Genomic DNA, 26,805 nt, shown 5'->3' with positions numbered 1-26,805 from the left:
TCGTAACTAGTGTTGACGAAATGTGTTACTTGTACAGCTTTGCCACGGACATTGACGATAATGAAGACGATTCATGAACCTCACAGTGCTGTCCATTGTAAGCAGCTGTATGTGTCATCCCCCTCCCCCTTTTTTTTGGGGGGGGGGGTGGGGATGGGGTTGTGTCCATATGCAGTCATAATGTTGCGTTTTGTATTACAAAAAAGTGTGTTTCAGAACATTGATGATTACTAACTTTGTGATGGATTTATTTTGTTTTATGACGATGATGTTGATAATGCATGCTGCTCATGACATAATTGATAATCATCATCTAGATGTTATGATTTTTTCGGCATGGAATATGCATCGCGGTATTTTTTCAGAATTTGTTTTACAATGTACTCTAGAGTCCAGTTTGATTACTTCCGTTATACATATTTCAGTGATACAAGACGTGTTATGAATAGAAAGACTCGTGAATTGATGACAGCTGTCGAATTTTAAAGTTGTACGTGAGTTTCAGACAAATCAAAAGTAGTCCCACCCATTCATGGTTATGTACTCCTTTGATTGGGTGATGATGTCATCACCTATGTAAGCTGTGATTGGCTATAGCATACGAAATGAATGATCTTCTTCTTCTGTAGAAGTGCAAGTTGCACGTGTTTTCCATTGTCTATACGTACATGACGTAAATCAGAATGGATTATGTAATTGGAGTACAATATTCTGCAGTCGTGACAGTTAAAGGAGTATAATGACGTTTGATGGCAGAGTTTTGATTGCTAACTTACTGATAATAGTGATATAGTTTTACAATCTTTCACGTGCCATGTGTATACGTGTGTTGTCATGACGAGCGAGAATCACTAGTTGTGTTATGTTGTGTGTTTCTGAAACGGAAACTATTACAACCACGTGCTTATAATACTTCACTGTCCAGTATACGCTTTCCTTTCTCTTCTCGCTGTGTGCAATCTTGCTCCACTTCATCGCAATGACCTCATCTGCTACATACCCTGATTTGGCGAACCACGCATGCATCCAAGGCCTTGATCTGATTTTTGACTCGATTTCTTCTGACGGTTGAGGATGAAAAACGTCTTCGAGGCACCCCCTGTGTCATTGACTGCTATAGCCTAATCAACACTGAAATACAATGTACCATCATCAGTAATGTTTATCCAGTATAGTTCTTAAGGAAGATTACGTTTGAATATTAGAGTTGGATGGAACGAATAACATTCTCCCTCGCATCAAGCTGAAGTGGATTTTCACTTAAAGTGCGCGTGCACATTTCTACTACAGTAATTTGATCAATCCACGGCTTGCCAAAATAAAATGTGCTTCTAATTACACTGTACCTGTATAGGGTTGCGCAAGTGTGATGTGGCAGTACATCGCATGTTGCTGAAGTCTTTCTGCTTGATTTCCTCTCATCCTCTGTCAGTTCACAAAGGACCCAATCATTTGGCAATACACTATAAACAGCATACACAAGTTCCCCTTCGGGAAATTTTAACAAAGTTCAATTAGACAATGTTCGCATCATGTCTGCGAATATTTTTTAGTGACATCACGCGATATTATTAATATTTGCAATTTTTGAAGAAATCATTGTAACGTAGCTAGCAAATTTATAATCATTAAGCATTGACAAATACCGTACATGAAGTGCACGTGCATTGCGTATTTCCGATGTCTAAGCCAGACTTATCATGAATATCAAATTCTATTTTTTTACATGAATATATTAAAATACAGTAAAAAAAAAAATTATTAGAGTAATGTATCCGAATCTCTAAAAGTCCATTTCTGTGATAACCATTTCAAAAAAAAATAAAAAAATAAAAATCAAGTAATATGTTAATACGAACATCACATTGCATGTCAACTCATTAAATTGACATGTTGCAAACAAGGTTAGACAATCAATATTATTTGGGTGGCTGGAAATGAATTGATATGGAGTAAGACAGAGAAAAAAACCCTCTAATTGTGTTCGAAGAGAAAACGATTTGTAAGTCATTACTTTAAAGGTATTGTTTACCATTGGGAGCACTGATTTAAAAATGTTCGAGTCATCACATTTGATGCATACGTGTAGGTCAGTAAGTATCACAAAACGTCTAAAAAAACTCGCACTAAAGCCTAAAATATCAGGAGATATCACTGCTTTTTAACTGAAGACGGTTTATTGTAGACACAATTATGTTATAACTATTTTTCACATTTTGTATATTTAAACTTAACACTGATTATACTGATGAACATTTTTACATTGGTTGTTTCTATCCCTAACTCACATTTCAGAACTACATGTATTTTGAAGCACTAAGGCTGGGTTTTTGTTTCATCTGCAAATGGTAAAGAAATGCCTTTAAGGCTTTTTGACTGTCAGTGTATAGTATGTCTCTGGATGTTTACGAGCAAAATAAATTCTTCCTCAGTAGTATCGATTCCATTACTCCTCACGTGATGAGACGTCATAATAAATTTCACTTGTCATGTTTCACGTCATAACGGAGAGCTCGCACTGAGAGCATAATGTCCCATAGATAATCATCGCGCAGGGCGTATGTAAGTATTGTATATTGCGCAAATATCGATAGGGGAAGCGGAAATCGAGTGGGTATAATGACATCCATTAGCACGTAAATTGCGCAATTCTCAAGAAGCGGTATTATTGACCAGCTGACTGTATCAAGTGTCTTTGCATTCTCTTTTGTCATCACCCTTAACAGTGCTTAATACAGATAAAGATACTGGCTAGTTATTGATGTTATATATAATAATTATGTCCGTCCGTCCACACCTAGCGATGGGAGAGTTTTGAAAACAAAAACAAATTATCGAATCGAATCAGTTCATAGTCACGAGAAAGATATCATGCTGTCCATTGTCATCAAATGCTTCTGTGAAAGAGTATAGCTCCTCTGCAAATCGGTGAGAGATAACATTTTACCTTGTTAAAATATCTCGCAATTTCGATTTCAATGTGGGTGTAATAACATTTGGACCAGAAATACATGATAAATTATCGAATCGAACCAACAGTTCATAGTCACGAGGAAGATATCATGCTGTTCATAGTCATCAAATGCTTCTAATGTGAACTTGAGTATAGCTCCTCTGCAAATCGGTGAGAGATAACATTTTACTTTATTAAAATATCTCGCAATTTCGATTTCAATGTGGGTGTAATAACATTTGGGCCAGAAATACATATTGATCGATGTCTGCTCAGCTAGACGTGGCCAACGATGTTTTCTGACTCTTTTACGCATGCATGGCTTCTTTTTATGGTATATAACCTAAACTGTTGCCCTATTAATGTATTAATGACAGGAGTATCATATTTCTCACGTATGGGAAGCATCACTCCTTCAGAAGTTGGAAATCAATAATGACTCGAAATGAAGGATCTTAATAAGATTTTGACCAAAAAAAAAAGAGAGAGAGAGAGAGAACGTAATAGAATTCTCAAGTATTACCTTGTCCACAAAAATATTAATGGCCATCGTGCATGGACGTATAGTTCTTTACTGTGTAAATTACGAGTACATTACGTGAAGGGTCATGGTCAACCGTTAATAATGATGTCCTATGGTAGTATTTATCAACAAACCGTAAGTTTCTCCATCGTTCCTTATAATTGTATTATTCCAATGCATTTAGAGAAATATTGCAACTTGCAGTGAATGCATGCACTCACTATATATAGAGGCATTCAGTTTTTAACAACCAATCTGTCGTGTGGTATATATCTGTATATTAAAGTCGTAAGCTGACGTAGTCGCAATTTGCAATTAGTGCTATGTAGATTGTATGTTGCTACCTTCACACATTCCAGCAGCCGTTGAGTTCGTGTTGCCTAGCTATTTCCATTTAAGGAACTGTACATCAATCGCTATATTGCAATTACCGTAAATTATTTAACCTGTGGTTTTGCAGTCAAGTAACACAATCTTCTACAGATCAAAAGCAAAATAAAGAAACAAATCTCTATATAGTTGCTATCTTATATTGTAAAATTGATGTCAGCGTATACTACCGTTAGAGGCCTACCTTGTCTTTTGTCAGTCTATCCTGTAAACACACCCGATCCTCACATCATCAGCTCCCACTCTTTGGAATGCATTACCTTTTTCAATCAGAAGCATATCTTCCTTTGATTCTTTCAAGAAGACACTGAAAACTTATCTGTTCAAGTATTGATGATTGTATATGTTATGTCATGATCGATTGTATATGTTATGTCAAGCGCATAGAAAATTTTGTTAATTTTTATGTGCTTTATAAATGTGAATTATTAGTATCAAAAATGTAATCATAAAAGGCGTAATATACTAGTATCTTATGAAAGAATATCGCTCTTTCAAGTCGGCCTTTGAGACTTCCGGAACAAAAAAAAAAAGGACTTATATACAATGTATACAGTAATAATAACGTACGGCTAACATTGATTGGAATACGAGAGAGAGAGAGAAGAGAGAGAGAGTGAGAGAGACGAATTGATTTCACGTGGTATGTCTTGTAATTATTCACACACTCGTTGATCGAAACGGAAACAAAATGAAACAAAACAAAATCCTAGCGATTGTCAATACAAGTCATGGACACCACTGCCTTTGATATCTGACAAATAAGGCAAGCGTGGAAAATTTTTACCTCTCTCTCTATCTCTCTTTGATTTTCGATTTGTATGGCTTCGTCATGGAATCTTCCATGACGACACACTTCCCAACTGCGACGAAACTCAGAAGCTTTTGATCATGTAAAGCTATAGCTGAACTTCTCTTTCAATTTACTTGCAGAAACTATAAAAGAACGCGAAAGAATTTGGGGAAAAATGTTTCGTATTAAAGAACATGCCTCATAATAACAATCTTTGATACAATAACATCGCAATGTGTAAATAATTTATAAGGACTGCGCTCAAAAGACACATTTGTCGATGGAATACCAGTGTGAAGTATACAAGAGTGCGCTCGGACACTTGAATCATGTTTTCATTTGTTTGTTTGTTTTATGAGGAAGATACGTCATCTTCATGATAGATTATACTGTCAGAGGACTCTAATGTGCAGATTCATTTCCTGGTGTCCCGAACATATTATGGCAGTCAATATCTGAATTACAGAGAGAGAGAGAGAGAGAGAGAGAGAGAGAGATGGGAGGGGGAGAAAATGGAAGAGGGAGGGACAGAGAAATTATATAAAAAACGAACTGTTAGAACAATTTAGCCAGTTTTACGCGTATTGAATTTTTGTGGATGTTTTTCCTCTATAAACAAATCTTCAACGAACTGTATATCTATATTAAGGGGAATGGAACCCATATTTATATAATTTATATGTAACATATAATATACAATATGTTATAATATATAATATATAATATTATATATATATATATATATATATATATATATATATTATATTATATTATATTATATTATATTATATATATATGGTGATTAGGACCATTGGTGAATGCAGAAATAATAGTAGAACACGTCAACGAAGTTGACATAGAATTGGACAATCTGTTCAAAAGTTATGCAGCCATCGCTGGATGAGAAGACAGGTACAATTCGTGACGTCACGTATGTACGACGATCGATTATGTAAAGAGAGAATTTCACAAAATTCATTTTTGCTATGAAAGGAACACATTCTCTCGAATTGTTACCGGCATCTTACTAGTATGTCAAAGGGTAACATTATTCCCCTCATTTCTGAAAGAGATTGTTCAAGTGTTCTTTTATTATGCTGAAAAAGTGGGGTTTTTTTTATGCCTCCGCCACGAAGTGGTGCCGGAGGCATTATGTTTTCGGGTTGTCCGTCCGTCCGTACGTCCGTACGTCCGTCCGCATTCGTTTACGCGATAACTTGAGTAATATTGACTGGAATTTTACCAAACTTGGTCCAAGTATAAAGTATGATGGGGCAATTACTTGATTAGATTTTGGGTGAAATCGGCCAAAGGTCAAAGGTCAAGGTCAAATCATGAAATTGTATCTGTTTACGCGATAACTCAAGACTGGATCAAGCAAATTTCACCAAACTTTGTCCAAGGATGATGCATGGTGGGACAATTACTTGACTAATTTTTGAGTGAAATCGGACAGAGGTCAAAGGTTAAAGATCAAGGTCAAATCCTAAAATTTATCTTTTTACGTGATAACTCAAAACTGGATGAAGCAGCTTCACCAAACTTGGTCCAAGGATGATGTATGATACGGCAGTTAGTTGAGTAGATTTAAGTGACACTGGCAAGAGGTCAAAGGTCAAAAGGTCAAGGTCAAATGCTAAAAATGTTGCTATTTCCCCATATCCATGCAATGCCCAGAGGTATTTTCTTGACACTTAGTGTAGACATATACTACTGCATAGAGATTCTCAAGAGAGAGTTTCATGTCATAAGGTCAAAGGTCAAAAGGTCAAAGATTAGGTGAAAATGTTACAATTTCACTTTTCTCACAAATGGTTCAATGTATCTTCGTGGGACTTGGTACATACAAATGTACTGACTGGCAGGGATTATCTAGGGAATTTAGGGGTCATGGGTCAATAGTCAGGGGTCAAAGTTCAAGGTCAACTCATCAAAATTTTACTATTTCCCTCATATACTAGTACATGCAATGCTTGCATTTTTATTTTTAAAACTTGATATACATTTATTACCTAATGGAGATTCTCTTGGAAATTTCCTGCCAGAAGGTCAAAGGTCAAAGGTTAAAGGTCAAGGCCAGGTTTAAATGCAAAAAAAAAAATCTATTTTATACTGTAATTACACTCTTTCTTTATACCTTGAAAATTACTCAATGCATAAACTTATAAAAGGGTTAGAAGGTCAAGTAAAAATCCTCAATTCCTCAAATACGTGTACCTGCACTCTTTAATAGACAATTATAGCAAACGTAGTTCAAGGAAAGTGAACATTCAAGATATTTCTGACAAACCTGTCATTTCAATATTTTGCCATTTATGTGAAACTGTTATCTCACACTGTGAAGACACTATACTATACACCTGTTGGGAGAATCATGTATTATGGCGGAGGCATCAGTCGCCATAGCGACATTTCTAGTTCTTTATAAACTCGTTGTCCATCTATACATGATGTCATAAAAGTATTGTAGTATTCTCATCCAGCGATGGTTGCACTAAAACTTCAAAAATGCATAACTTTGAAAGGCTTATCCGAATATTCTCAAACGTTCAAACGTTGCTGCATCTTCTGCATCTCCCACAATTCAATATTTGGGTTTCATTCTACTTTAACAAATTATTCCATCCAAGGATGAACATACTCCAATTGCATTTCAATTCATGGGGGGAGGTGCATGTACATTGCATGTTGCTATATACACGTCAGACAACCCTCGGGAAAGCCTCGGGAAAGCTTTCTCCATGAAAATTTTTCTTTTTTTTTAATTTTCTTTTGTCGTCAGTTTATTCCAAGGAGTTTCAAGAGATGGAGTAACAACAGTGTTATTCCCTTTGATGCCATGTTTGATGCCGCCACTAAGAAATATTTGAAGTATGTGCTAAACTGGAGCTGCCCCACAGATAGGAAGACAATTGATTCAGGTGGCATTGCATCATGACTCGTCACTCTCAATGGAAGATATGATGGTAATTACTTTTCGCTGTCCACTAATCTCACATATAAATCAATACAGAACTACACTTAAAGATTAAACCATATCATTCTCATTTGTCGGAAGTGATCGGAAAGATGATAAAATCGACTTTCCAATATTAAAGGGTGCAGCTCAAATATTTTCAAAACATACGACTCAGATCTACGCTTTTTGACATAATCCTGGACAGGAGTTAATTTCTTTTTCATATGCATTATCATAAGCTGAAATTTATTTCTTTTTAATACAAAAACAAACAAAGTATAGCCGATATTATGTTAGCGTTCAAAATGAATCATCTCTGTGCTCGGACAGACGGCGGCATCGAACCCCGATCATCAAATGCACTTGTGGAATTCTTTTGTACGTCCAAAGAAAACTGACAGCTGTTTGAATGTTTAACAGCCAGTTGGAACTCCATTTCTCAAACCTCCTTGATTATTCTTAGTGCCTGTTTTTATTTTTTATTGGTTTGCTTGGTGATGCAAATATAAAAATCATTCTAAATGTGATGAGCATCTGTACAGTCGTTTTGCATACCAGTCAAAGGACTTTGCCATATTAATTCTAAAAATCATCCCCTCGGGATCTAAAGAGTACTTCCTCAACCAAAACGATCCGTTGCTGTTATCTTTCTCCTTTTCCCATTCGTGTGAGACTGCTATGAAGCTGCCTAGAAAATGGCAGGTAAAGTTGGGAGCAGCTATCCAGTATAGGAATATGAAAGAGCTGCTTTGGCACAGACTCCTTTACAATAGACAGGGGTTTGTGCCTCCACACCGAGCAGTCGCGCATTCCCTCATTGGTGCATCATGCATGGGAAATCCTGGCACAGGTATACTGATCTTTGGTGATGATCATCGTGGAAATTGTGGTGGTGGTGGTTGTAGTTGGTGATGAACATGGGTGATGGTGACTTTGGCAGTGGTCGTGGTGGCGACGCGACGGTATCATGGTATATTGGGGATGGTCGCACAAGGAAGGTTTTGTTGATGCTCGCGCGGGCACGTGCTTCTGTCCGACTGATGTGCAGCGTCTAAACTGTGTATACATCAAGGCCTCCGACTCAAGCTTTTATTATATCAACCCAGCGAAGCTAGCATGTCTCTTTTTTTTTTCTTTTTTTTTAAACATTTCCATACAGTCATCGTCACATTCTTCCAGTAGCTATATGATTAACCATGAGAACAATTTCGTTCAGTAGTGCACGCAACGAGCTATTCGATTGATTCGACTTCATATCACGATACATTTTGCTCGTATAATGACAGATTATGTATATATTTACATATTGTTGAAAAAAATAATTATGATGAAAAAGTTATGATGATGGTCATGATGATGATGATAATGATAAGATTATAACAATGATGAAAATGACAACGATGATAAACATGAGGACAATAATAGTGATTGTGATCATCATAACAAAGAAAGCGATAATGAATGCAAGCCATTATGTTTACCTGTTTATTTCTGTATGTTATTTTTTTTCCCGGGATGTAGTGATAGACAAATACTGCCAGCCATTTTATGTCCTGCTATATTACATCTCGATTATTATTGACTGGATTGATTGGAATATCCTGAAAACATGCTGCCGGGTGAAAACGATGCAGAATTACTGGTACGCTCGAATGCCAAGGAATTCGCAGTTACTGTAAGTTTGTTATTATGATTCGGCGTGTCGTACACCGGCGTACCGTCGTAACCCGGGGTACAGCGTTGTGTAGTATACCATCTCGTGTCCATTGTCATACAGTTGGATAATGTTGTCATGGCAATCATTTTCTCATCATCAGCGCCGGCATAAATCGGCACGACGATAACGATCCCTATGCCGATTTTCCTTCCATGCATGTCAACTTTTAAACAGTGAACATTACAACGCAGGGCATTAAAAAAAAGAAAAAAAATAATATATATATATATTATTTGCATGCATTAATTGTTGCATAATCACGAACAAGAAAACATTTTTGTGTATAATGAAACTAAAAATCATTTTTAAACTTTTTTTTGGGTAACCCATAGAGTACAGCGCAGAAAAAAAGAATATAATTCAACAAAATGGCGAATTTTCATAGGCAGGATACCCCAGGATACCAAATATTGCATCATAATTTTTGTGCTATATTTGTAAATTGCACGGTGTTTGAGACACCAGCTGTGCTGAGGGCGATTCTAAATATTCCTGAACTATTCTGTGAATGTTGTATAGATCAACACAACACTTTGTTTCGGCCTTGGCAAAGTTATGTTGGTTGTTTTCCTTATACGTGATTGTTTGTCGGGCTGCTTCAACTACCTTTTTGTCAACGATATGATGAAGTGCATTATCTTTATTAACATTTCTCACTGATAGCAGAATTTCAAAAGGAGTTAAATTGCTGGTCCTTGGGAAAGCAAATGGTTAGTTGCATCACACTCTGAATAATGTGAACGAATTAAGATGTGTTTACATGATTGACCATAGAGTGTTTCACAATAATTCTGTTCTTTTTAATTGTCTGTGTCAAAAACCCATTCAACTGGCATTCCCATTATAGGGTCCTACTATCTGTTCCACGTCCCTTTGATGAAGAAAATGTCAGGTAATGAGATGAATGTATATTCACGTAAATCAAGGGCATGTTAAAGCGACACTGAATATTACATTGATCGGTTAGCAGCGTCAAGCAGGGAAGTTACGAACGAATGACCCATTGTTTAGGGACAAGATACAGTGTGTTTCAGATAAACAGTGAGAGACTAAGTAGATAAATTTACTCTCTTTCTTTTGGACTGCAGATATTATGACTAATACTACTTATGATTATTATTTTTTATCATCCTAATCATTTTCATCAACATTATAACTTTAATTCACAATAACTATTTTATTATCATTATTATAATCATGATTATGATTATGATTGTGATTATGATTATTATTATTAGTATTATAGCTACTACTACTGCTACTACTACTACTACTACTACTATGTCATCATTATAATCAATACTATCAATTTTGTTTGTTTGGTTGTGTATGTTTTGATTTTGATTTTTTTTTTCTTTGCTAATTCGTTTATGGATAACTTGACTTCCATTCATTAGACGATAATCATTCAAAAGCGATTTTTATCTTTAAGTACGTCTGTATTGTTGTCTAAAAGTATCTTATCTTACACAGATTTGTTATCTGACTTTTGACATTTCTGATGAATATGAGTAAATATTTATTAACTTTTAGTTAGTTATCATTGATCTATACCGATTTTTAAAAGCAGCAGTATCTTCGTATCTGCGACGGTCCATAGCATTGTAGTAAGGTCAGTACGGGATATTCAAAGCCCACAGTGTCGATAGAAGTAAGGACCCCATACAATCTTTGGAATCATTTCAGCCTCGGCTGAACAATATTCTGCTTTGAAAACTCTTTCCCACCTCCTTGAATGCACCTTTGTCATTGTGGATCCCCTTTCACGCTCTGTTGGACATACCAGCATGACGTATACGCGACGTCACTTATTTCATTCACACACGCGGATGAATTTTATGCAAATCTTGATGTGATCGTGTCACTTAATTTTATGAATGAAATTTTATGCTCCTTGCTTCTGACCAATTTTTCACTGAGCACTTGGCATATCTCATCGAATAGAGACATTCAAATTCATGTAATAGTGGCATAGTAAAAGTATTGAGGCTAGAAATCAAGCTTAAACGAAAAGTTGGTATAACTATTTTAGCAACAGCGTGATATCAAAGGATCCTTTCCGCCATTATTGTCAATCGGGACAATAGGGACACGGCATCGCCGCGTTGTTTGTACGTACGCTTCGTGTTCCGTCCGTGTTTTGTTGTGTCTGAATTTAATGGGCCCGTGGTTGTCCGTATTAGTGCGAGGCGTGTTGAATTAATTTTGCGGTTTTCCGAGAGGTACTGGAGCGTCCTGTGGCCTTGGTAATTTACCACTTCAGTTCAGTCATCTGTCATAATGCAGCAGGAAACGTAACAACCATGTCACATGGAATCGTGTTAGAGACAGTTTATTGTACGGCGCGCTGAGGAGGAAAGCGTTTCTCCGTTCATCTTGTTCATGTAGACACTCCAAAGGCGCGTTCAAATTATTCTTTGCACAGAGTCTTTCCGTTGCTAGCCGCAGCTGTTCATCAACCACGTTTGGTCTGCGGGAGCTACAGAGAGCAAAGTGCCTAACACGTTTAATAGACTTCGATTTGTGAGTACACGAAACATCGCATCTCCTCGCGACAGAGAGAGATAACCGCAGATTTTATTCATTTGGACATCATTCCAATATGACTGTTTCCATCTGCGTACAGCCTGTCATAGGGTCACAACTCAAATCATGGCTGTGCACGGAGGAATTCAGGGTTCTGATTCTGGACTGTAGGTCATTTTTGTGCTACAATAGTCGTCATATCGTCAACGCATGCAATGTTCATTGTCCACTGCTGCTGAAGCGACGCTCCAACGGGCCTCTGCCACTGGACCACCTGGTCCCGTGCGGCGAAGCTAGGAACCGCCTGCTCGCTGGGTTTTATGAAGCCGTGGTGGTGTACGACGACGATTCGACAGTCGTTTCTAAGACAGAAAACCAGGCTAACATTAGTTGGGTGCTTGAGACACTCTTTCAAGGACCTTTCCTCCAACTTTCCACCAAGACTTACTTTCTCGTTGGTAAGTTTTTCTATTTTTTCCCTGTATAGTTATATTAAAAAAAATATTAGAGTCTAGACACTATACTAGACCCTGTCCCTACTTGTAGGCTCTAGCAAAAAAACTCAGTAGGTTTCTATGTCATTGTGCATGGGGTAGGTTGCGGCGAGAAAACTTCTAACAGATAGATAATAAACTCTGGTCTATCTAACGTTTCGTTTCGTATATAGAAACTAGGCCTATAGTATTAGTTTATAAAGTAAATACTCAGTAGCTACATCTAGTAGTAGTAGATAATATCTACTAAATAGCTACTATGGTCCCTAGACCGACCTGGCTTTGGGGCGACTTTCTGCAGTGATCCGATACACGTCAAAAAGTCCTGTATTTCTGGGTCAATGTCACGAGTTTTTTCATCTTTTTTAGAATCTGATTTATGTGTATGTACTGTCTACTTTTGGAGAGTTGTATCTGTAATAATACTATAGGAACATCTTCCAAACTCAAACAAGTGGTGGTAGAGACAGGAGGTAAATTATTTGTGTGGGCATGCGTACACATTGGCAGCTCAAGGCAGAGTAATGAAGAGATGTACTGATTTATGTAAATGACAGAGATTACATGCGGAAAACTAGTCTATTCTTTATGGTTTTAATGTGAAACGTCTGTAATAAGTACATCTGTACTCTATTACTATTAAACTTCATAGACTTTAATAATTTCAGTAGAAGAGCAAGAGAACCCAATGTGTCATCAAATCAAAACAAACAAACAAACGAGTGTCTTCGTACAGCAGCTGATTCAACATCCACACGTCATCCGCCTCCTCTTTACTGGTGCTCCAGTATGCAATAGTTCAAAAGGAGGTCAAATAATTCCTGTGTTTTCATGGCAAATTTAGAGAGGGATATTGTGCCTTGAATTTGTTGTACACTTCATTTCCTACATGTACTTGCAGTATTGAACAGTATTGTTGTAGATATTGACCATCATGTGGCAGTGACTGTCTTGTGGGTCCATATTCCATATCATAGCCCAAAAGTGCTAATGAATGAATGGTGCTGCCGGGCTGAATTGGACACCATGATTGAACGGGAATGCTGTATAATTTAGAAGATGAAGAAGTACTAGTACGTATACACACGTGTAACGTAACGTAGCCTGGAGACGAGGTTGCTCCGCCCACTGCACTCCTGTCGACGTGTTCGCGGCCTCGAGTCCAAGCCTCCAAAGATCCCTTTTCAAAAGCGATGAGTACCCGGTATTGAAAATCTCCCTTCGTGTGACCATGGGGCTACTCCATAAAAATAGCCCTTTTATGGATACCCTTCATCAAAGCCGGCTTCTTGACATCATCACCAGCAAAGCCTGATGGCATTCTCATATAAATACATTGTACATCTTGCACCCTCTTCCTCCTGAAGGTGAAACACACTGCAGCTGCGTGCGCTTATGATATTTTGGCTTGACATCCAATGCTTGATGCTCTTAAGAGCTTCTTTGATTCCAGATTCAGGTAATACATATACTGTCATAGTAGATGTGAGTATCCGATATGTTGCAGCGTGACTCATGTAACAGTATAGTAGCACAACACTGTATTACTAGTACTACAATGTACAGGTGTATGGAGTCGATACTTAAACTGCGCATCCGCATGACAAGTGCATCAGGTGCCACTTCAGCTCCGCTTGGGGTCTTTTGGAGGATCACTACCAAGTACCAAGGATAGGGGGCCAGTTACAATAGGCTCACCGTGGCCTTTTTTGTTGAGCTGCTTCATATACACCACATCGTCATCAAACCCAGGAAACTTTTTTTGAGGATGAGTTACACCATTATGACCATAGTGTATTTTTCCATCTTCGAGTCTTGTACAAATTGTAGTACATTTTTTATATGTATATAAAGATATAATATCAAACTGTTTACTGCATTTCAAACAAGTGTTTTTCAAAGAGCTGCCGCATGTTGCTGATGTTTGCATACGAGTTTGCTTTATTGATCTACAACGGACAGTCATCAGCACCCCCCCCCCCATTTGCAATCAAAATCTAAGTCTGTACATTCGAGCGCTCCTTCACAAGAATGAGAACAAAATATAATGCAATCTGTAGGACCTTACGTTACACGGCATTATTGTATTATAGCATTAAACAATGACTTTGTAGTCAGCCGCCCTCCTAATAATTATGCGCATCTGTCGACGTTCCCAATATTGTATAATGAAATTGCCGTTGTCGGAGAGAGAATGTACCTCCGCTGTAGGAGCGATTGATGCAAGTCCGCGGATTACTACAGTCGCATGCTGGAATATGTAGTGTACGTCCTCTATTGACCCCTTTCCAGCTGAGCTTGTTTACGCATACCGGAAGCTTTCGTGCACCGTATGCCTGTATAATGCGGCGAAGGCAGCTGAAGAAATTATCTGAAAAATGCATTAATAACTCTTGCTGGCTGGTTTTCGAACCACGTGCCCCAGCTAGTCGCGTGTGCCATTTACTGGTTCCCGCAGAGTCGAGGGAGAGCATATGGCCAACATTATTATGCGTCTCTCCTTTTCGTCGTGCGGAAATGAATTCTCAATATCGTCTTTACTCGTTTTTATGTTAGTCACAGTGGCGTGGCACAATATTTTTTTTTTCTCAATTTCCCTCTCCCTCATATTGTAGGTCAAATACGTATCTCCTATATGTTTTATCCTTTTCTCTTTTTTTTTTCATTCTACTTACATTGTACACCGTTTTTTTATAACCATGTACATTTACATAGTTATAGGACCTGTCCGGTTTTCCAAAATTAATCACACAAAATTACAGAAATCAATTTGACCGGAAGTGAGTGCTGTCTCTAGTACATCGTTTGATGTACCTGACCGACAAGGGGGTCACACATCTTTGGTCTAACCAAGGAGACGGGGCCTACTTTCTAGGGCCTACTATGTAGTGACGAGTACAGTGCTGGGTCACTCATTCTATGTATACATTGTACACAATGGCTTATCAAATTTGAGTGTCTAATGCTAGTACATTATTACAATGTAATATGTCGGTGTACGTGAATTAGTTGATCTTGGTCAGGTTACATGTAGGCCTACATGCATTGCCTTGCTTGTTCATAAATTTGTGTTCTCACGGTTATCACTTAGTCAACATGTGTATCTGTATACGACGAATACATGTACTAGAAATCTATAACATGCGTCCAGTTAGCTGGAAAGATACTGTGATATGTATGCAGATATTCTGAGAAATATGGATACGATGTACATGTATGTACAGTTACATTTGTATTGTATGTATACAATTGTACTTAACAAGCTAAGGGTCACCAACTGCTGGCTACTGTAAGTTTCTAGAAGTACATTGACCTTTTTTATTTCGAAATAATGTATTTCTTTCACTTGCACCCCACTCCTTGTGTCAGAGATCCTAGCATTTGTCATGATGATTTCCTCCATGACGATAGTGATGGAGAAAGCCGAACTGTTTTTAGCAGTACAATCTTGTGCGTAATTTGTAGAGCAGGTGAAAACGTGTTCCAAGGTTTACTACTGCAGATCCACGAATGGGGAGGGGGCGGGGAGGGTGAGATGTTTTCATAAGTGATTGAGCGCTACAATGAATATCAATAGCGCACAGGGATTACCAAGTGATGGAATATATCAGCTTCACTTTAGCAGTTGATGATTCTAGTACTTACATTATACAACATTTACTACGTACGGTCCTTCAAATATACATTGTATGTATTACGATTAGTAGGGCCTACCTATTGTGTATGCAGTAGGCCCCCTATACACATATATATGTATTGTGTCAGGAAAGGGCAGAGGGTGGGAAAGGTGGAAAACAGGCCATGATAAAAGGCAACCCGTATGGTAAAGACAACATAAATCTTTTCTTCTTAGAAAATTGCGTTATAGAAATTGGCAGAGCCTACATTGATTTTGTACAGTGCACTCATAATAGTGTACACAGTGAGACGTTGATTATAATTATCCAAACGAGTATTGGTTCTCCCTCCCCCCCCCCCTTTCTCTTTCTCTCTCTCTCTCTCTCTCTGCGTGTGTGTGTGTGTGTGTGTGTGTGTGTGTGTGTGTGAGTGTGTATGCATTTGTCTTCTTGCTACTAATGTAAAATGATGTAAATTCCATACAGCCTCTTCGTGAATATCACCCTGCTCCCATGAGGAACGGTATACCATGAGCTACAGCTCTGGCAATAGCTCCATAGTCATACTGAGCATGTGCACATCAGCTGTGGCATGAATAATCGATTGTTCAATGAAAAAAAAAATGGTTGTGAGGAAGTAATAAACAACGGCGTGCATTCATCAAGGTACCTGTATATGCTCGTCGGTGTGCAATAAATCACCCTGCCAGATATCTTCGTAGGATATGAAGCATACTGTATTATGTTCACCGGAAATTATGCGTTTTTTATGTAGGCCTATCCCAGTCCCTTTTACCCTTTCCGGGATGAGGATGGGGGCACTAAACAAGTGTGGGGGAAATCTGCTCTCATTCCAACGAAGGACTCTTCGACTTGAAAAACTGAGTTTGTGTTAGTTTTTTGTTGCTTTGTTGTTGTTGTTGTTGTTGTTGTTGTTGTTGTTGTTGTTTTTATCGAAAGGACCATCGCATGTCTTGTCGCGTATACAGGTGTAGTAACGACACTAAGCAAATGTCTCGCAACGAGTTGAATAACAGTATTCTGACAGCCAACGATTGGGGTTAGTTTAATATTGTTATTTGATGTTATTATTTACGATTATTGCTACAGTGCACTCCGTTATAACGAACGCGTGATAACGAAATTCCGGTTACAACGAAGTAAAAATTCAGGCCGCAACATTATCCACTTAACGTGTTTTCATTGTTTATTTGTTCGGTTGTAACGAAATTTCGATATAACGAAAGAAAATTGCCGGTCCCGAGGACTTCGTTATAACGGGAGTCCACTGTATTATACATTACCATGTGTTCCAGGTAATTTTGATATCCATACAAGTGTTGTAGTAAGTATATTTATACTGCCTACGGATACGGTCCGGAAGGATTCATTGTAATTACTGTACGGGTGTCTTTATCATCAAACTTTTTATAATTTATATACATTGTAGTATTCTAGTTGCAAATATAGCGAGGCTTTTTATGTAGGCCTACTATTTTGTTTCAGTTCATGTCCCTGATATGGAACTTTCTGTTTGTTTTGCTGTGTTTGTTTGTATTTTTGTATGTACAGCTTGTAGCTGATTCTTCGAAAAATGTTCCTACAAATGTCTTTTAAATTAATGGCTCCTTGTATATAATGAAGATTTTGGTTCATGGAAGACACCCACGGGTAGAGTTAAGATGGGTCCCTCGTAGGATGCAGTTGTGTTTTGTTTAGTAGTTTTGCTTTTTTGTTGTTGGGTTTTGTTTTGTTTTGTTTTGTCTTTCATGGAAAACAACGGTCATCGTGGTCTAAGCTCATTAATTTCCCGCGGCTCATCATTACCTTGTTCGCTCAATGAAGCTTGGAGCGCCAATTACAGTTTGTGCGTAACGATCGAGGGCGGTGTCGATTCTGCCCTTCTCGCATCCCCGTGCGAAAAGCTAATTTCCGGTTGTTGCATGTGTGACATCGTCGTGCCTCCTCGTGAATCGATGCGTAGGTTGAAGTAGCAACACCATTCTATTTTTTTTTTTTTTTTTTGTATATAGTGCAATACACATAAGTGCAATAAGTGTCATCGTGTATTTGCGCCTTGACAAGCGATGTTTAATCTAGTTAAGGAATCTGCAGTCCACTGGGCAACAATTTGGCTCACAATTTTTGTTCCATCAGGAAAGACACATCTGAATGGCAATTGTATAAAATGAAATAAATATTGTTCTCGCGAGACATCTCTAATATTCGTATTCTATTCGGAGAAGACTAGTGGAAGGTTATACTGTACGCGGAAAATGAGATTTATACATGTATTAGAATTTCTTTTGGGTTGTGCGGAGGTATGAGAAGGTGTGAAAAAACGATAATGCTTCATTTAGCGCAAGGAATGTAATTTTCGTCGAAACGCCCCATGGATATAGTTTTCACATGAACGTACATGCAATGTGAAAGACATACCATGGAATCAAAGCAGTCATTCGCTGTCCTGTTGAACATATTCGATCTTTACGCAATCTTGACATCCCAATTGCAAGCCTACATGTATATAGTATACTACCTCCTTGGACAACGAAAGTACATGTATATGTTATTATACTGTATAGATGTTGGTACATGATATACACAACACTGGGGACATTTCATACATTAAAAATAAACGTTTGTTACTATCAATTCCGTTATACTGCCCCGTGTTTTAGCGGCCTACAGTGTATTAATTGTACACACAGGCCCAATGGCTTATGTGAACTACTCAGTACATAACTGTATAGACCCATACAGATGTTGGAAAAAAAAAGAATAGAAGAAGAAAGACTAACGACAGCACATGCTTTCACAATACCATGTCATGTTGCTGCAATATTTTTTGATTTGTACTACTCTCATGCCTCTCTCAAAGGGATTACTCACGTGATAATTGTAAACATAGAAACCGGGATAAATAAACACACCCACTCCAAACGGAGTGCAGAATGTACAGGCACTCTTATGTTTTCATTCTGCTAATTACGCCATGTAAAAAAATGAGTTGTCTTGGGAAGGTTATTGCAATGAGATTTCAAAAAAAAAAACAAGGACAACAAAAACACATCTGCTCAGTTCATGAACAATATAACACGTGAAGTACCAGAAGTATAAACCTTGTGTACACAAATTTAGTTTGGACGTCGGAGTCGTCTTTATGTGTTAAAGTCATGTGATTTTCTAAAATAGAATAAGATAAAATAGGCGTAGGCCTGCGTAGTTTCTTGAGTTCTTCTACCATATGAAAAAACAAAACAAAACAAAACAAAACCCACTATCATGTAGTCACGTTGTCAGGCCTGCCATTTGAACTGACGGATATGAAGGGAACTGTATTAACCGCCATGGAATGCACGCCAACATAAGTCATGCAGAGTTCTTCCATATTCGGTTCAAACGCCGCAACTGACCCAAACAGCGGCTATGCATGCTTTTTGCGGTCAAGGTTGCTGACCGGTAAATACAGGCAAAACGCTCTTTGAATTCATGCTATATACTCTTTCCGTATCTGACGGGAGAAAAACATACCCCAAAGGTCGTGTGAAAATATATTGTACGTTTTTCCCCTCATCTATCTCTTCCCTACGCTTGCCCTTCAACATCTTTACGGAGATTTGTTGTAAAGGGTTAGAGGAGAGAAAGGCTGGAATGTGCGCGTCGCTCGGGTCAATTTCGTCTGGTCAAGGATGTCTGTGAATTCTATTCCGTGTGACGTGTGAGAAAGGGTCATTTGATTTGTCCGAGTCAATATCGATTAACCGCGTATCCACATACTTTGTTTTTGTTTGTGTGTAGGATAGAACGCGTTGTGTCTATTCTACTCTCTCCCCTATTTCCGTTCTTAACATGAGAAACTACATTGTAGGGACTGATGTGAATTATGTATGAGTATGAAGTTCACCAGTCCTTTACTCGTGTTTGAATGTGTATTGGGAGCGTGATCGTATGTGAGAGAGTGTGCACAGTATCGGTAGCTATAAATCCATCCCTTGCCCTCCCTACATCTAACTCGCTCTGTGTCTCTATCAAAAATATAGGCCTACATCTCGATCTCTTCATCTCCATCAATAAGTATAATCGCACAAGTCGTGACCATATATACATTGTATCGCCAAACATCAATGGTGCATCTTGTACAACTCACATAATTTTTTCTACTTACCTACATCCGTTTCGCAGTTTGAGTAAAGTAATGTTTGGTCATGAATATCAGTACGAATCGTTTCCACGTGGACATGATAATTATCCGACAAGGTCGAATTCATTGGCTATGATTAGTAACGGACAGAATTAATCATCGCTTCTCTTCAGTGTATACAGCACTAGTATTCTGATGTGATAGGGGAACAAGAATGTTGAAGACTACGGATACAGCTCTCTTTTTTTTCTCTCTCTACCCACCCCCCCCCCCTAACAAGAAGGAGTGACATGTCCGCAGCTGTTATTACTTCACTTCCAGACTCGTAATGCTAATAATGGGTTCCTTTCCTCGCTACTTAACTGCCTATCCGAGGGGATAATCGTGGTAATGATATTCTCCGTTTGCGCGGGAGCATCACACACACGCACACACACGCACAACATAATATGTATACAATAAACACAATATACACACAGACACACATGCATAAAATATTCATACAGCATGAGTTACAGCTCCATTTTGACACGGGGTGAGAGTTTCCGCAGGACCGAAGAGCAACATAGGATGACAGGGACTTGCAACGCGGGAAGCTGGGAGCTTCAGTTTCGGCTCAGCCAAGGGAAATTAGGATATTGTGTCCCGATTTATCACTTCCCGCGGAGTGTTATTTTTACGCGCCAAAATCTAAACCATTAGCTAATAAGCACGCACGTGAATAAGTGCCTTATACACAGCGCAACTGAAAAAAAAAGTGAGAGATCGTCTCGTCTTTTCAACAAAACATCACTTGAAATATGCAGCAAAAAAAAAAGAAGCAAACAAACAAACAAACTAAACGTACAAAATGTTAATAACCCTGAAGTTTACAAGAACATGATTATGATTAGTCACTTCTATGTCAACTCAACATTATCTACCTATTGCTTCGTCAAATTAATCGATAAAAATCGGTACATCTTTTGGAAAATAACTCGCTATGAGTATGACAAGTTTTTATCTTATTGAATTAATGTACAGGAGTAAACATTATTAAGATGTGATCTATAGAGGAGAGAATGAAGACTGATGAGGTAGTGACATCGTGCACATCCTCGTCTAATTTGCATATTCGACTGTGACTAAGACATACAGTATCATACAGATAACTTTGTATCTGATTCTCTGTATGGAAAAATGTCATTGTTCTGGGAAACACATCGAAAAACCATAAAATTCCGTAAATTTCAATGTTATCCGTTTTCAATCCATTCCAGTCCTATTCCTATGTGTCACAGTAAACTGAGTGGATTTTCACTTACATTCGCGTCGCCATCCTTTTCATGAGTGCAGCCATGTCTTCGGACTGCCTTAATAGTCCTATATCCATTCAATGCAGTGATTTTGCCATATACAGTATATGTGATTTTGACATTTTTGTGCATAACAAAAGACAATAACTACACCGCTTTTAGCTTGCATGAATTTCTTAAGAAGAGTATAAAAGGAAGGCAAACCAGCTGTCCTTATTTCTCTTAAATTGTTTACAAACACGATTAACCTGAGAGGTATAGTAGTGACGGAAGAGCCCGTTAATCCCTCAGCTGTAGAGATCCGGGAACTTTGTCTTGAGCGCAATATTTTCAATTTGAGATTCCATTCTGTAAATCACTTCCGTTTCTTTATTTGTAGAATCCCTGTACTCTTTGATTCATCTGACATGGTGGCGTGTGCGAGGTTGTACTGATGACACAACATTTCATTTTAAAGCGAAACTGTTTCCTTCAACTGCCACGAATATAGGCCCTACACCTACATCGTATGACTAGACTTTAGCGCTTTCGCAATGACTTGGTCCTTCACGTGTCAAAATGACCAGAACAAATCTGCGGACATTGCTATTAATCATTCCCAATGATTTGAACCATAATGCCAAGCAACCCGAGTTGCAACAAGTGCATATACGGGGGTATCCACCCTCCTGAATTACCAAGTAAACGGCACTTATGCATGAAAACCACACGACATTGATTACAGCGCATCACATGTCTGATTATTAAGCCGATACCACATCATTAAGTAGGCCTATGTACTGTATAATCGTCGTGCAAAGACGATGCCATACTAAGCAATTCAAGAGGGCTCATTTTAGTAACGTCATTTACACATTATAGACAAAGAAGTACGCTCGTTCATCATGTGAACTCTCAGTGATGTATAACCGAGGAAAAAGTTCCTTATACCCCAACAGTTTCAATACAGTTCGCACATGAACTTTGTTCAGTGAAAATGTGCATAATGTACAATCGGTAGCTGGATTGCAGTCCAGCACTAGAAGGGTTAACAACAAGTCTATGCCTGTATTAACGACTGTTTGCTGTCGAGGCCTACAACAGACTGTTCAGGTGTGATATTTTGTGACTTCCATCGAAATACCGCGGGGATGAAGACCGTCACCTCGCCATGATAAGCTTCCTTCGGGTGCAAAGCTAACTCTCCATTTGGGAAATTCCGAGAGGATATGTCAATCTCAGAGAGAGTCTGTTTTCCGTCTGCTTTGATTCGTCACCACTTCCTGCCAGTGTACTATCAAATCTGTCAGTTAGCATGCGACTGCATGTATGATAAGCATGTACTGATAAGGTTGTGTATTATAATAGTTAGTAGATATATACATATTCCTCCTAGATCAAACGCTGAAGAAAATATCATATAGCGTGTACCAAGGAGTTATCAAGTCCTTGCGTGTACATTCTTGATTTTACATATCCATAGCTGTAGTGGACTCGGGTCGGTAAAAGGTGCCGCGATATTGTGTATGCGTATGCTTGGTCATGAACAACATATTTGTATGTTATGTGTTTGCGAAATGCGTTATCGGGGCTTACCCAGACGTAATACTAGTACTAGTGTACTAGTATTTGTCATTGGATATGACTGTACACTCCAGTATTGCTTGCCTTTGCAGCAGTTTGTGCGCGCAGCTGCCTTCGCTCGCACCGTGTGTATGCATGGGGAGGCTGTACAAACAATGAATGAACTTCCGGGCGCGCGGATCCAGCGCTCTGAATGACAGGCGTGCGTGCCAGCGACGTATAAATACCGGGCTGTTTATCGACGAGGTCTAATTAGATTCTTTCGCATTCAGATGTTTTGGGTGTCCCACTGGAAGTACTCTGTACTTGAGTACTGCTTCCCGCTCAAGTGCATCTGTGTTACCGCATTGTCTACCACTATTATATTGCTGCTTGTTATGGGCTCGTGCCTACTTTGCCATACATTACCTTGATCGGATTACTGGCTTCTTTCCATACTACTGAAAGATCTGCAGCGATTGGATTCTCGTTCACGCTCTGTCTAACTGACTACTCGGGATATATATCTTTGTACAATAAATGACTTTCTCCGCCAGTGATATGCCTTCGTGTACTCTTGCAGGTATATATCGATTTTCTGGTTTTGTAGATATATGAAGTACAAACGCGCATAAGGTGATCAGGTTTATACGGCATTTCTATTCTTGAAGCAGATATTCAAAAAGTGATTTTGACAGCAGATCATATCATTTATCTTTACTATGTCATAGCCCGAACTCAAACCACGATTCTCAGTATATCTAGTTTGTGTATGCATTGTTCAGATGATTTATCAGAAAAATAGCAACCTTGCAGTCTCTCACAAACTACTTCATGTTAATATGATTTCCCCCTAATTTCCACCTGCATTTTCACCCGTTTTTTCTTTTTCTCTGTTCCTCGAAAGGTGGCTTCAACCAGTTTTCTCTGGACTGTCCTACGCTCTGTGTCACTCCACCAAATCCCTCGTCCTCCGCTATGCAGTCGCCACCAGCTGCCCCCGTCAAGCGCTCACCACCTCCAGTGCTCAAACTCACCGAGTCCCGCAACTGCAAGACTCCGTCTGCCACAACATCGCCGCGCAGCCCTCGGCCGCCGCTGCTCCGGCGAGGACCAGCGCTGTCTCTGCCGAACCTGAAGTGCATCAACGTCAACCAGGATTTCGACTACAAGGCCTCGCTCACGCCCAGCCCGCACACTCCCGCGCTGCCGGTGCCTAGTGGATGCCAGACTGTCCCCGCCGGACCCGCGTACGAGTGCAATGGGCTGGTGCCCTTACTTCCACATCTCTACTTGGGCAGCAACTTCCACGCTTCCCGGCTTTCCGTGCTCGAGGAACACGGCATCACAGCCGTGCTCAACGTGTCCAGACTACCCAACTACTTCCCCACCTGCTTCAGGTACATGCAGATTCCCGTGGACGACAGCACGGATGCCGATCTCTTGCCATGGTTCGAAGAGGCGACAAACTTCATCGGTAAGTTTACTGAGACGGTGGTTAAAACGGGCCATAGAGTCGGAGATAAGATATCCGCCTTGAAAAGGGGTGCCTGTCATTCATTGCTGCAATCTAGAGTGCCTACGTTGGAGTTATTTAATAATGATATTGTTTTCTTTTGTTTCTTCTGTGTATTGTTTTTACTTGTTTTGTTTTTACTTGTTTTGTTTTGTCATTTCTTTGTTGTGAGATGAGTAGTAGTTTTTACAGTTAATGAATATGTCATGATTCTCGGTCTTTTCTTGACATAGCTCTTAGTAATAACATTTGTATTTGAAAGTAATCGTCACCCCTATTTGATTTCATCTCCTGTACGAGAGTCGGTCCAGAGGAATAATGGCCGTGTCCTGGTCCACTGCCATGCTGGGATCAGCCGCTCAGCCACCATCTGCCTGGCCTACCTCATGAAAGTCCGTCAGATCCGCCTCGAGGAAGCCTTCGAGTTCGTGAGCAGCGTCCGCACCGTCATCTCGCCCAACCTCGCCTTCATGCTCCAGCTGCTACGCTATGAGAATGAGCTGATCAGCAGCCGGAAGCAGGGCACCAACGACAACGTCTTCATCTTGCAGCCTCGCTGGCAACGGTGGCCATGCGAACAATACCTTCCCCACCAACTCCAACTCCAACGCCAACTCAAACGTCAACAGCAACGTCAACTGCGACCTGAACTCGACGTCGAGCCCGTTATCCAGTCCCTCACCGTGCACCAGCGTGGAGAAGGTGGGGCGCCACACGGCAGTTGAGTCTTGGGCAGCTCCCCGCTGCTGGTGAAGCGAATGGCGCGGAGCGTGTCGCCTGCCTTGTACGCGGGAGTCAGACCACAAGTCCAACGGGCACGCCGTCCAGAAAAAACAGACCCTGGCCTTCAACTTCAACCTGCCCCGTCCTGCCCAAGTCGGGAGTTCACTCTTGTGCCTTGGAATGCTCCGATCTCAGTCCCCTGTCCGAGTCCTATCTTCTCACCAATGTAAACAGTCCCCCGTAGAACTGGAGAACGAAAAATGGTTTTTTTCAGCTTCTCTTGCATATGTATTCTTTATTCAGGACTGAAACTGAAGCAAAAAGGAGATAGACATTGATGTGTTTTGTGTGTTTTTTTATTATTTTTTTTTATAGACAATTGAAACTTGCCTCCCGACTGAAAATTGTTGCTAAAGCAATTTTCTTGTCCGTTTACACATTCCTGCCAGGGAGACATTGGGGAAACAAGTGTATTTTGTGTCTGTGCGTTGGCTATGCTTGTGTAATCTTATCTCCCCGTTTTGTATGTATATGTCCCTTGGTTGCGTGTGTGTATGTGTGAGTGGAGTATCATGCTCAGCAAAATCACGCCGCCAGTTCAAGAGACTGTAAAATAATTGTTTTTTGTATGCAAAATTTGCGGCGTGATGCACTAGCGCGAAATGCGACCATGTGTGCTGCTGAGTTATGTATGTAAGTATTGTATGTATGTATGTATGTATCATGTATGTATGTATCTCGATTACAATCAGACGAGACGGGAAAACTTGCAATTTTTGAGTTATTTTCTATACACTGTACCGTTGTCCATTTTTCATATAGAGTTTGTGTATCTTGCGTGAAACACGGCGTGTTTTACCAGATAGTGCCTAAATGACGCAAAGCATGTTATTGAGGGGACACGCCCCCCACCTTCATCTGAAACACATTGGTATGATTATAATAAACGATGTTTATTGATAGAAAAGCTAACCTGCTCAAGGTAAACTGGAGTCTTGTAATGAAGTGATGCGATCTTGTCGAAACCTGCACATACAGGCCACTCTTTCCCCAGAAAATGAAATGGCATCTATGGTGGCCCGCCTTTTTATTGTGCAGGTGGATGAATGTATTGTCAATTTCGAATTATTCATCAAATGAAACGAGTCCCCATCGGGTTTTAGTACTGTGTGTGGTTTTATATCCGTTTATCCATTACGGATATGCCCTTTTATTTTACCCACCTTCATGGAGGACTCCTTAAAAAGAATAAATACTTGCTTGATATTAAATCTGTCTCCTCGTTTGCCAATTATAATTATGTATTTAGGAGTTCCATCTTGGGGACCTTTACCCTACGTAATTTTTTTTTTTTTTATTTTGTTCTTGCACCTATCTTAACAATCTTGACCGATTCATTTTGCCAAAAGCGCATTTACCATAGCGATGCCGTCCCTATACTTAAGATTGAGCTATTGTATTGGAAAATATCCCTGTCCAGAATTGTTAAAGTGGTGTACATTTTTCTAGTTATGTGCCAGTATTGTGCTATCGATGGATGCCAATAAGTCGCGTGATTCATGCAAAGGGAAGCCCCCATGGTGCTTTTTTTTCTGCGTGGAAGTCGGGTTTTG

General features: G+C 39.4%; 1 protein-coding gene across 1 annotated transcript; it reads left to right on the top strand.

Moving 5' to 3' along the window:
- Positions 1 to 11,494: 11,494 nt before the first annotated feature.
- LOC139727768 (dual specificity protein phosphatase 1-B-like) lies at positions 11,495 to 25,422 on the top strand. Its single transcript, XM_071638746.1, is given in 9 exon segments — positions 11,495 to 12,319; positions 23,861 to 24,430; positions 24,770 to 25,008; positions 25,010 to 25,193; positions 25,196 to 25,257; positions 25,260 to 25,298; positions 25,301 to 25,330; positions 25,332 to 25,388; positions 25,390 to 25,422. Coding segments are annotated over 9 exon segments (1,596 nt in total). The 5' UTR covers positions 11,495 to 11,937.
- Positions 25,423 to 26,805: the final 1,383 nt, after the last annotated feature.

Source organism: Diadema antillarum, unplaced genomic scaffold (genome assembly GCF_040938485.1).
Source record: "Diadema antillarum isolate AM-2024a unplaced genomic scaffold, OU_Dant_1.0 seq00000150_RagTag, whole genome shotgun sequence".
NCBI lineage: Eukaryota > Metazoa > Echinodermata > Echinoidea > Diadematoida > Diadematidae > Diadema > Diadema antillarum.
The sequence above is the reverse complement of the archived record's forward strand: the minus strand, read 5'-3'. Positions and strand labels throughout refer to the sequence as shown.